Source organism: Marmota monax, unplaced genomic scaffold, assembly GCF_021218885.2.
Source record: "Marmota monax isolate L192 unplaced genomic scaffold, Marmota_monax_Labrador192_F-V1.1 WCK01_AAM20220418_F8-fsc00034, whole genome shotgun sequence".
In the NCBI taxonomy this organism is placed as follows: Eukaryota; Metazoa; Chordata; class Mammalia; order Rodentia; family Sciuridae; genus Marmota; species Marmota monax.
Genome location: NW_026693934.1, coordinates 7,964,745 through 7,978,628, shown reverse-complemented (window position 1 = coordinate 7,978,628; position 13,884 = coordinate 7,964,745). Strand labels below are relative to the sequence as shown.

Genomic DNA, 13,884 nt, shown 5'->3' with positions numbered 1-13,884 from the left:
TGTTGATAGACCTTTATTTTTTATTTATTTATATGCGGTGCTGAGAAGTGAACCCAGTGCCTCACACATGCTGGGCAAGTGCACTACCGCTGAGCCATAGCCCCAGCCTCTCAGAACTTACTTTTGACTACATAGCTGCTTATGGCATTTAGCTGCTGATTTTTAAATCTTAGAACTATATTTTTAAAGAATACTTTTATCAAGGATATACCTACACATAGTTTAAAAATCCAAATGAAAAGGCTTCCACACAATGTGGATCAGTAAGTTCAGACTTTGATATATGCTCCCTGCTTAGGGATGGGTAAAATACAAAAAGAAAACAAAAATTCATGTTTGGGAACAAAGACAAGATAAACGTCTCTCTGGCCCAGAAATAGAACAAAAAATGTAAAGAGAGCAGTGGTGAAGTCATCAATCTGCTTCTACTCTGTCTAAAAAAAGACAATGAGAGCCAAGAACTCAGGGTTGTTGCGACAAAGTAATTTTTATACAGTTTTTAATACGGAATAAATTTTCTAGGAACTACAAATGATGTTAACTCAAAGGGATATTGTGTATTGTTTTGTTTGAAACTTAACCCTGAGTGGTTTGCCACTTTGGAAAATCTAAGCCACTGACACTTAATGGTTCTGGGGTAGCTGAACTGCAAACACACTCTCTATTAGTGTGCATCTGCAGAAGAGGTACTCATAATGATTCTATACATTTACCAATCTCATCAGTTTTATGATCACATTTCTCCCATTTAATATCTTTAAAATTCACAGATATTTATTAGTTTAACATAGGAGTCTTAACCTTGGTGGTTAAGTAACAGTACATTTTATAATCAATGGAGTCTTAGATTCCAAACAACCCAATATACAAACATTTATTTCATTCTTATTTTAAATTGTTGTAATGTAGTCACTCACCTATTTACATTAGTAAAGTACATATTTTAAAGGTTCCTTAATTTTTATTTTTTTTCTGTTATGCTGGGGTCCTATTGATTTTTTTGAAATTATATGTGGTCATCGATTATTATGTCTATGAATTCCATTTCAGTATAATAAGGGGAGCATCACACATTTATTATGAAAAGTGGCCTTAGGTTCCTAGGATTGAACTCTACAATATGACTACTTTCCTTAATTGCTCATGTTTGTTTATAGCTATTATGCAGTGTACACATAAGGGTAAATTCTGAGGGTAAAGACATTTAATATGTTTGTAATTCATTATTTTAAAACAAAGTCGATACATAAAAAGCCAAAAAGAACAATAAAGACCAATACCCCTCCCGCCAAAACACACATATTCCAGGAAGTTGAATACACAAGATATTTTTTTTTTTTTTTACTTTAAGACAGTCTTTTTTCTTTTTAGTTGTTGATGGACCTTTATTTATTTTCTTATGTGTGGTACTGAGAATCGAACCCAGTGCCTCACACATGCTAGGCAAATGCTCTACCACTCAGCCATAACCCCAGCCCACACAAGATCTTAACTACAAGATCTTAATTTTTTTTTTTTTTGGCAAGGCTAGGGATCCAATCCAGGGCTTTGCACATGCTAGGCAAGTGTTCTACCAGAGAGCTACTTCCCTAGCCCTCTTAAAAGCCTTATATTAGGAAACAATAAACATTCTGAAGTGAATGTATAGCCACAAAGATGGCATAGTTATTATTATCAATGTAAATAAAGTGTAAAAAATAAATTTCAAAAACTAACAATGATATTAAATTGAATTTCTCATAAAGTCAAATTCTCTTCAGTTGAAAGGGTATATCCTAGAGCATGGTGGTAGTTATGGACTATTCTATTTCTTACCTTCCTAATCTCTCTTGCAGCATCAATCAACTAGATATAATTATCATCTAAAGACTACTTCATTTAATAACAGCAGCCTATACATTATTTTCAAGTTTACATGAATAGTAATCATGATAGATCATATTCTGGATCATAAATACACTATAACACCTTTAAAAGAATAGAAATCATATAATGGCACTCTCAAAACACAAAGAAATTAAACAAGAAGTCATTAATGAAAAGGCAGCTGGGAAACCCCATCCACCCTGAGAGATTAAACAACACACTTGTAAATAATATGAGTCAAAAAAAGGAATCTTGAAGAGTTAAAAAATATTTTGAACTAAATTAAAGTGAAAATACACATTTTCAAAATTTGTGGGATGCAGCAAAAGTAATGCTTAAGATGAAATTTTTAGTACTAAATCAATATATTAAAAAATGAAGTTTGAGGGTGTACCTCAGTGGTAGAGTGCATGCCTAGGATGTGCAAGGCCTAGGGTTTGATCACCAGCACCACTAAATAAATAAACACACATAAAAAAGAAAAATGATGTATAATCAATAAACTTTTCCATTTAAAACTGGAAAAAAAAAAGAAAATTAATTCTTAAGTAAGTAAAAAAAGGGAGATAATAAAAATGAAAGCAGATATCAAAGAAATTGAAAACAGGAAATAAGTATAGAAAATAAAATGAAAACCTAGTCTTTTAAAAGTTCAAAAAACTAAATAAGGCACTAGCCTAAAAAAAGAGGTGGGTCGGAGTGGAGAGAGAGAGAGAGGAAAAAGGAGAGATATGACAGGAATCACTAATATCAGAAATTAAAGAGGGTACCTACCACTACCCCATGGGTATTAAAAGGATAATAAGTGGATAGACTGAACAACTCTATGCTATGCCTACAAATTCAACAGTATAGGTGAAATAGATTAATTCCTTGAAAATCACAATCTCGTAAAATCCACAAGACAAAACAGATAATCCCAAGACACTGAACCATTAATTAAACAGAAAGAGCCAGTTTCAGGAACCAGAACCAGGCTTACTTTGAGTTCTGTCAACACTTAAGGAAAAAAATTATACCAACTGATAATTGTTGAAGCTGGGTGACGAACACATGGGGGAAGGAGGGTTCATTATACCATAGCATCTATTTTTGTATACATTGAATTTTTTCCCATACTAGAATCTTCGAAATGTCAAAGAATAAACTAAGAAACAAAAAACATGGAATCCAAAAGAGCTTAACTGCAAAGGAAAATTCATGATAATAGTATTAGAGCTATAGGAGAGAAGCCACCAGGAAAAAGAAAAAAAAAAAAAAACAATGTGTTTTTAAGACCTATTGGAAGTTGACAGGTCTGTTGAAATATTTCAGTAAAAAAAAAATAACAATGGCTATATAAAAGACCAAGCTGAAAGAGAAAAACAAATAGTTAATAATAAAATAAAAAGGTTTCCCAAGAAAGTAATAATCAGTTACTTGATTTATTAGAGAACAACATTAATTTATTTAGTCCATTTATTTAGTCAACAATATAAAGATATACATTGAATTTAAAAATAATCCAAATATTAGAAAAAAGAATAAAATGGTGGCAAAGGGTGACTAAATTCACTTTTTAGTTCTTTGACTTGGACATATTACTTCATTTTTCCAAAATCAGTTTCCTCATTTATCAAATACCACATATACCACTACCTTGTAGAACTGTTGGAAAAATTAAAAATAATATATATAAAACAAACAACATAGTATCTTCTATATAAAATGTAATATGTAGTAAATATAAATGATGTATTATAGTTATTGATATGGAAAGATGTCCTAAAAATATGAAATGAAACAAAGCACATTATGAAGTATGTATAATCTATATAAAATTGCTTGTCTGTCTTTGTATCTATCTACCTACCTACCTTCCTATCATCCATCCATCTACCCATCCATAATTATATTTAAACAGAGAAGTTATCTACAGGAAAAGTCATCAAAATACATTAGTAATGGTAATATCTGGACAGAGAGATTTCAGTTGATTAAATTTTACTTATTTATAAAATCTTTTCCCTGATTTATTAAAATAGGTATGAATCATTTTCCCAAAAGCAATAATCTTTAAGTTAGTAAAAATAAAGAAAAAGACAACTTATAAAAGCAATGGTAAAGTTTTGGACAAGGTGATACTAAATGAAAATTAGTAGCTGAGAGGACTACAGGCAGGCTAGATATAAACTGTTAGACTTTTTATATATACGGACAAGGGTAGAAATTTTTAAAAAGTGAAATCAGGGCTGGGGATGTGGCTCAAGTGGTAGCGCGCTCACCTGGCATGCACGGGGTGCTGCACTTGATACTCAGCACCACATAAAAATAAAATAAAGATGTTGTGTCCACCGAAAACTTAAAAAAAAAAAAGTAAATATGGTACTTTTCCTTTTTTGATTTCATTGTTTTACTTCTTTTTCTACATCTTTTTAATGTATATTTTAAAAGTTCTTACTCACATTAAGACAAAAATCTAACTCCCTAGTAAGTTCCATTATTTGAAACTAGTTCTGCCCTTAGAGGCCACAAAGACAAAAGTCTAATTCCTTTAAAACATGACAGATCTTTAAATATTTAAGACTTATTTCCCTAAGGTCTTCTCTTTTTGAAATTTCTATAGACTTCTTAAGATCAAGCGCTATGTCTTACTCAGTCTTGTATCATGGGCAGCTCTGAAATAATGTCTTAAATATAGTAGGCAATCAATAATGTTAAGCATTTGTGGAGCTAAATATGAAATTCTCTCATTCTGGTCACTCTTTCTCATATATGTTTTCATTTGTTAAAATACTTCTTAAAATATGATTTTTAATTCCCTTCTAGTTCTTTGAACTTCTTGTCTTCAATGACCTTCTAAAATCTACTTCAAGCATTCACTTACACAGCTATAACTTGGTCCTGAAAAATAGCTCTATCTGGTAAACTCGGAAATACTAATCCCTATACACCCCATCCTTCTAGGGTATCTGCTCATTTATACTCATCTTTACTATCTCATAAGGACATTTCAGTCAACTGACTGCTCTAGTTTCTCTATATCATGATATGCTTCTTGCCCTCATCTGTCTTCTTCCCATACATTATTATGATATCTGAGTTCATATATTAGCTTTGTTCTTATCAAGATAGCCTAAATTTTCTTGTCACACAGTACCTGTGCCAGGCTCCTGGGTGTTACTGGGGAAATCAGATATTAGAAAATACAGGATCCACTGCAAATCTAGTTACTGACCTCAAAAGTTACTTTGTATTGCAAACAATCCTACTACACATGAATCTCACTATTTTGCCTCATTTGACAAAATTTCAAACCATATCAACTCTAAAAAATTTTAATGCTCCACTTTTTTATTTCTTGGTACTTATGACTGTCCTCTCCTTATTTTTGCAGGGTGGAGGGAGAGTCCTAGGGATTGAACCCAGAGGTGTTTTACCACTGAGCTACATCTCTAGTCCTTTTTATTTTTTATTTTTTTTTTAATTTTAAGATAGGATCTCACTAAGTTATTTAAGGCCTCACAACATTGCTGAGGCTGGCCATGAACTTTCAAATCTCCTGCCTCAGACTTGGGAACTGCTGGGATTACAAGAGTGTACCACTGCATCTCTCTTTCATAGAGAAAATAAGACTTGAGCTACAAAGTGTCTCAACTCCCTACCACTCCATAAAATATGGCATATTCTAAATAATATAATACTGTGTACTCATAAAAAAGGATGAAGCTATTTATGTATATAAGAAAAAAGACAAAGGTAAAAAATACAAAACAATAATTATGTTTCCAATACACTAACATCTTTGCAAAAATATGAATTTGCTTGAATATGCACACAGGTTGTATGAAGAAACATTAAACTACATATAACTGCCTATAGAGAGGAGAAGCTAAATGAACGAGATTATAGAATTTTAGAATTAGATTATAGAATTTTAGAATTTTGAACCATGTGAAATTATTGTCTTTAAACAACCCCAAAACTTATAAATCTAATCATGCACATCTCTTCCATGCTTTAAAACCTCACATTGCAGAAACCTAATAGAAAGCACAGTATGACGAGTACAGAGTTTTAGTTTGGGATGATAAAAACGTTCTAGTAATGGAACTTTAGTAGTAGTGATGGTGGTACAATGATGTAAATGTACTTTAAGTTATTGAACTGTACACTTAAAAATGGCTAAAGAGCAAAGTTTGTTCTCTTTTACTACAATAAAAACCCCAACAATAGTGACAACTAAAAACCAAAACACTGTACAATGCTTTCCTATTAGGATGAAGAACAAGATTCTGTATAACATGAGATCTACCTAACTCTGCCATTTTCTTGATACCCTTTTTTTATAGCTCTAGAATATTCAGCTGAATAGGACTATTTTTAGTAGCTCAATGGTACAGCAATCTCTCTTGATCTGGGCCTGTGCCTGAAAAGCAAAAAATATTACTTACTAACAGGATACTTCTTCTGGCCTCTGTGACTTGATTAGTTCACTCTGATATACTCTGCCATAGCATCCTTTACTTCTTTTTATGAGCCTTGTCACAACTGTAATTACCTGGTTAGTATCTGACTTGAAAACTCAGTGAAGGCCGGGACCATGTGGGTCTTGTTTCCTAATGAATATTTGATGGCTATCACATGTCATAGCATATAACAGGTACCCTAAAATATTTTTTAATGAATAATTAAATTATAAGCAAAACATAAGCAATGAGTAGAGCCATCCCTTACTCCAATTTAGTCTAGATTTATTCAAAACTGAAGTCTTTTTGAACTGAAGTATAGTAAGTTATCAAACACCTTTCACAAAAGCCAACTTTTCCAAACATAAGTGCAAAATTTATCTTATTAACTTTTTCTAATTATTCTTCAAACTATTTCTGCCATACCATATATTAACTTTTCTCAGATTTGAGCCATTTGCAAGTGGAATATACATCAACTCTATTTAGACATGGGCGAGAACATTAAATGAGACAGTGTTGAGGAAAAAGTACAGTGCAACTCCGTAAGAGATGTTTCCTGAAGGTGACCATAACCCATTAATTAACATTCTGGGAATGGCTATAAATACCTTTAATGTACATTATCACCCAGCTTCCCTCTCATAAAAATTTAGACAACTAATTCTCCTAAGAAGTAGAACTGGCAAAAATTTGATGTTATTATATTGGGAACAGAATGAAGGACCTTGTGCATGCTAGGTGGAGCACTTTATCACTGAGCTATATCTCCAGCTCTTCTTGGGATATGCTAATCTTTAAGCATAATATTAGAGAGGACAGGTATGTCTTCCACAGTGTACCTTTTAATGGTACCTCCTTATAACAGGGTATTTTTTCTATGTAAAGTAATATTTATTTAAGTTGCCATTTCTTAAGTCTTACTGTCAGGAAAAGTAAATGGGGTGAGGGATGGGAGTAAGAAAAAAATCAGATATAGGACAAGCAATTTAGCCTCACAAGTTGCCTATAAATTGACAGAGGGATACTGGATGAATTCTAAAGTCTTTTCTAGCTCGACCAATTGATCATTCAAAATCTTCAAGTCACATTTATATTTATAGCTTACTCTAAATATAACTCAGTAAACTGAATGATGTAATGCATTTTGGATAGGGGATTTTCTGGTTAAGTAATCCTTTGCTCTGTGCCTCTCAAATCAAACTAGGTACACGGTTACTTAGACCCTGACTTCTCTCTAATCACATTTGCATCGGTATGCTTCTGTTTGCCATTACTTAGGTATTTAATAAACTTTATAAAGGCAATGTAACATTTTGCTCAAGCTTAACTTTATTTTGAACACAGCCATGACATTTTGAATATAAAATATGGGTCTAGAACAGAATAACTAACCATGATTTGCATTCTGCAAAATTATAGTGTGAAAATGGCACCTTCACAGAATCAAAACATTACAGAAAAAATATAGCATGGCACAGACTAATTTAAAATGCCAGGATATGCCTTGATCTGAGTATGAGTCTATGAAACTACAGAGCTTTCAAGGTAAAGAAGTAATGGAAAAGCAAAACTTTTGATGGAACCTGGAAGAAAATCGCTTTTGAGAAGCATGATATTAATCTTAAAATGGCTTTCTCTAGAAAACAGAAAAATAGAACACAATCTATACAATCATTCAGCACTTCATAAAGATGAGACTTTCTTTGAAACAGTGTTTGCATTAATTAAAAAAAGGACAAGTATACATTTTCATTGTCAAGTCCTAAACAAAACAACAGAAAGATATGCTTGTTGAACACTTAGGTTTTTCTAGTTCTCTCAAAGCAAATCTAGTAGGTTTGTTTTACATAGGCAATTTTCTTTTCTTTTCTTCTTTTTTTGGCTGGGGATTGAACCCTGGGGCTCTTTACCACTGAGCTACATCCCTAGACCTTTTCATTTTAGTTATTTATTTTAAAAATATTTATTATTTAGTTATAGGTGGACACAATATCTTTATTTTATTTTTATGTGGTGCTGAGGATCAAACCCAGTGTCCCATGCTAGGCAAGTGCTCTACCTTTGAGCCACAACCTCAACCCCTTTTCATTTTATTTTGAGAAAAGGTCTCAGTAAGTTATCAAGGCTGGCCTTGAACTCATGCTCCTCCTGCCTCAGCTTCTTGAACTTTTCTTGTCTATAGGCAAGAATCATAACTAAGACAACCTGAATCCATCAGCAAAATTGTATACAGGGCAAATTTCCCCTGAGTAAATACCTGAGTAGATATATATATATAAACTAAATCAAGATTATGTTCTATAGGAAGACAGATGGTAGAACACTAACAATATTCAAAATAGATGTTACTGTTGATTTTTAAGTAGAAGAAACATTAATTTGTAGAATCAATCTACAAGACAGCAAAACATCATTCATTTTCATTTATATGCACTGTTTAAAAAATACCTTGGGGGCTGGGGTTGTGGCTCAGTGGTAGATCACTTGCCTGGCATATTTGAGGCACTGGGTTCAATCTTCAGCACCACATAAAAATAAATAAATAAAAATAAAGGTATTGTGTTCATTTACAACTAAAAAAATGGAAAAAAAATAACTTCTTAAGGTGGGCACGGTGGCGCATGCCTGCAATCCCAGTGGTTCAGAAGGCTGAGGCAGGAGGATCAAGAGTTCAAAGTCAGTCTCAGCAAAAGTGAGACCCTGTCTCTAAATAAAATACAAAATAGGGCTGGGGATGTGGCTCAATGGTTGACCGCCCATGTTCAATACCCAGTACCCCCCCACCCCCCCAAAAAAACTTGTTAAAGACTAAAGATTTATTACTTTGTTCAAACTAGCATCCAAAAGGATGCATAGTTTAATCAAAACTCACTTTAGTATATGAATTAAGGCTGTAGTATAATAATTAAGCCCTTTGTGCCAACATATAACCATTCACTTCAAATTATAAACAAAATCAATTTAGAATTCTTAACAAAAATTAGCCAGATGGTACTAGTTTTTCTATTCGTTTGCACAGAAATAATAAAATGTTGGTGTAACCTATATAAGAACTCATTTTAGTAATTCACTGATTAAAGGAAGAATTGGTGTTTTACTCATTATTTAAAATCAATATGAAGAAAGTCAGATTTGGGACTGGGAAAGATTATCCAAATCACTTAGTCCACCCCTGTTTATTCAGGGACTTCCAGATCTACATTGTGAGAAATACTTCTGTGGCTGTCTCTCCCTCTGAAGATGACCTACAATCTCCTTTGAATATGAATTTCTTGCTTTACCCCAAAAGTTGCTCCCTCTCCAGATGGCCTATATTCTCCCTTAAATGCATATTTCTGGCTTTACTCCCAAAGATGTCTTTCACTTGAGATAGTCTTCATTCTCCCTTAAATGTGTATTTGTTTTCCAAAAAAAAAAAAAAATCTGTGGAGAAAGAAAGAAAAAGGAAGGAAGGAAGGAGGGAAGGAAGGAAGGAAGGAAGGAGGTGGGGGGGAAGGGAAGGGAAGGGAAGGGAAGGAAGGGAAAGAAGGAAAGGAAGGGAGGGAGGAAGGAAGGAAGGAAGAAAGGAAGGAAAGAAATGCTTCTCCCAGAAAAATGTGTTTCTTATTTTTTTAACACTTCATCAATTTTCTAAATAATTCCATCAGCTCAGATCATCTAGGAATTTAGCAGACAAATAACATTATACATGTCCAGAAGTTCCATGGGAACAAAATAACAACAAAAGATTCAGTATTCAAGGATTCAATAAAGACTAAATGTCATGCGCCAGATGCTATACTACACAATGGGACTATAACACTGGAAAAGAAAAGTGTTCTGTCCTCATGGAGCTTCTAGTTGGTAACTCACTCCATGGAAGACCCAAGGTAGGATATATTCCCTACCACACTGATCACATACTGGCCCCTTGTTATAGACCTCTAGGTAGCTCAGTACTCACACTAAGGTTGAATAGTTGAACTAACCACATGTAAAGGGACTCCATAGGGCACTGTGGCATCTACAGAAAAGCATCAAAGGCTGTCAGCTAGGACAGAGGCCACGAGAGCGACATCCAGAAAAAAATCTGTGTGTGTGTGTGTGTGTGTGTACACTCTTCAAAAATAAAACAGTTTTTCTGATATTTCCTTTTCTTTTAATAATGAGTCTTGTAAATTCTTTGTTATCAATACATATAGACTTGCATCACTATTTTCAAAAACTGCATTCTTTTCCATTTTATAGTATAAAAATCGTAATTTTATGACATCCTCTACAACCTGATCATTGTCATTAATTTATTATTTCCTAGTTATGCAATTTTAATTATGCATACATGTGCATATGTGTGTATATATACCTGTTTTTGTATGCCTATATATACATATATGTGTGAATAACACAATACATAAAACCATAACCATGACCGTTATGTATAATAGCACTGAAGAAGTGCAGGACATGGGCTTTTAAATTTTGGGCAAATGGGGAGGTTGAGGCAGGGGAATGCTACTGCCCAGGAGTTCATGGCCCACATTAGGGAACACAGCAAGACCCTGACTGAAAAATAAATAAATAAAATGAATATAATATAAATAAATAAACAAACTATGCTTATATTCCTGATATAAAAACTCTTCATTTATATATAATCAACATAATAGGCCTTCTAATGAGATCCTAGATTCTCCAAGTCTATAATATTGAAGATTTCTGCATTTATAATCATAAGCAGAAATAATCCCTGTTTTTTTTTCTGTACTATCTTATCTGATGTTGTTATCAATATTAGACTGCCCTCATATAAACAATCTGGGAAGGAATCTTCACAATTTACAGATCTTTAAAACGCATAAGAATACCATGACCATCTAGGAGTATTTGAAGGAACTATAGAAAGGAAAAAAGAAAAACAAATACATACTGAGAAAATACACGAAAGACTCATATCACATACAAGGAGATGTTTTTTATAATATGTAAAGAATTCCAACATAATAATAAGAAAAAAGCCAATACATTTAATAAGCAGAAAGGCAAAGAACATATATTAACAGAAAAAATATAAATGACTTATATGTATAAAAAATGCTCAATTGCATTTAATAACATAATAAGACAAATGTACGTTAAAATTATTATCAGATCAGGTTGGCAAGAATAAAATAAGTTATATTTCCCCTTGTTGACAAGGTATGGGAAAAGAGAGAACCTTATGCACATAACTTCCATGATTAACTTCTGTGAAGAATAATTTGGGAAACTCTCAAATATTTATGCCCTTTGAACCAGCAATTTCATTTTCATAAACTTCTCTTAGATTTATTCACATGTATTTGAAGTGAAATATTAAAATAACAATTATTGAGTGCTCACTATGTACAATCAAAATTCAAGCCCTTTATAAGTATAAGCAAATATAAGTCTAATAATTCTGAGGCAGGCCTAATCATTCTGTTTTTAGAGCTTAAGAAATAATGTTTGAGGAGATAAAGTTACTTTCCTTAAATGAAACTAGATGTGAAAATAAAATATAGGTGGCCTAGGTCTGGATTTCCATATTCTTGAACAACTATAATATGCTACTTCTCAATGTGAACAGTGATATTTATTATTGCATTGGCTATGTATGACAAACAAATGCCTATTAAGAGTGACCTGTATAAGTAAATTCCAAACAGTAGAAAACACATAGCATTTTAAATGAATGTCAAAATGTCAAAAGCTCTTTCAGGAACCGAAATGGAAAGACTGCCAATATATAAAGAAAACAAACAGCAAAACAATAATATATACGTATATATAATGTACATACATGGAGCAATATTATATATATTATACATGCAAAATAAGTGCTTGCTCAGGCATTGACTATCTCCAGAAGGTATACAAAAAACTATCAACATCAGTTATGTGGAAAGGGAATTAGGGTTGGGGTCATGGCTTAGGGGTAGAGCACCTGTCTAGCATGTGTGAGGTACTGGGTTCAATTCTCAGCACCACATATAAACAAACAAACAAACAAACAAACAAATAAATAAATAAATAAAACAAAGGTCCATTGACAAAAATATTTAAATATTAAAAAAATATTTTTTTTTAATGGAAGGTGCTTAAAGAACAATGTTTCTTTTTTTTTCTTTCCTCATTTTTTATTGGTACATTATAGTTACACATATTTATGGGGTTTGTTGTTACATATTTGTACCTGTATACAATATAACAACATAATTTAATCAAAATTATACTAACCAGTACTCCCCCGCTCCTTCCCCATCTTAGAACCCTTAGTCCCCTTTCTCTACAGATTTCCCTTTGATTTTTAGGAGATCTACCTTCACCTTTGTTTTTGTTTTTCCTCTCTAGCTTCTGCATTTGAGAGAAAACATATGACCCTTATTCTTCTGAGTTTGACTTATTTCACTTTACGTGATGGTCTCTAGTTCCACACATTTTTCTGCAAATTCCATAATTTCAATTTTCTTTATTGCTGCATTGTGTATATGCCACATTTTCTTTATCCATTCATCTGTTGATGGACACCTAGGCTGGTTCCATAGTTTGGCTATTGTGAATTTTGCTGCTATAAATATGGATATACATGTCTCACTGTAGCAACATGACTTTAATTCTTCGGGGTAAAAACCTAAAAGTGGTATAGCTGGGTCATATGGTGGTACTGTGCCTAGTCTTTTGAGGTGTCTCCATGCCAATTTTCTTTTATTTATTTATTTATTTTTTTTATTGGTTGTTCAAAACATTACAAAGCTCATGATATATCATCTTTCATACATTTGACTCAATTGGGTTATATTTTTAAAAAAGGGGGAACTTATATGGCTGGGAGACCACGGAGGAAGAAGTACTCATTTTTTACTTTTATATATATGCATGTAGATCTAGTCAATAAAAATAATTACAAAGATAAAAAAGTGAAATGTAAAAAGCAAAAAATTTTAAAAAACCACTTTGCCATTATCTATTTATTTTAGATATAGTTCATCCACACAAGCTTTTACTTGAAGGAATTACTCCATAAGTACCACAAGTTTGGAAAACACTGGAACAAAGAATGATTAATGAAGCTTAAAGTTCACAGGAAATGTGAAGGATAAAAACTCATGAAAATAACGTCATACCTGATACGTGCATTACAGTATCTTTTGGCATAGTCAGTCCATGTTCCAAATTTTTGTGGAAAAAGAGCTTCAATCTGCATGAAAAGCTGTAATAATACAACTATACTCAATAAGTTGAAATATTTTCAAGTATTATTATGGTGATAAAATAAGTTAATAAAATATTACAATGTATAAAATAAAATCTACTTCTTCAGTGCCTCTTCTTTCTTTCCACCCACCCATCCATTCTTCAGGAGTAACAGTTATGTGTTTCTTAAACATAAAAACTTATACAGTTTTTCATACCTACATGGCATATATATATATATATATATATATATATATATATATATACATACTCTTTTATTACAAGAGGATCATATTATACATATTGTTACTCAAATAAAATTTTGTCCCCCAAATATATCTTTTTGTCCCTTAAACATGTAAAGTACATACACATT

The 13,884-nt window shown here is 32.5% G+C and overlaps 1 protein-coding gene across 6 annotated transcripts in view; it reads right to left on the bottom strand.

Annotated features, from left to right (window-relative positions):
• Zranb3 (zinc finger RANBP2-type containing 3) overlaps positions 1–13,884 on the bottom strand; it is a 232,121-nt gene that overhangs the window by 91,965 nt on the left and 126,272 nt on the right. For all 6 annotated transcript variants that reach the window (XM_046463792.2, XM_046463794.2, XM_046463796.2 and 3 more), the window contains one exon: positions 13,439–13,524. In XM_046463792.2, coding sequence (XP_046319748.1) covers positions 13,439–13,524 — 86 coding nt within the window. The remainder of the gene's footprint in view (positions 1–13,438; positions 13,525–13,884) is intronic.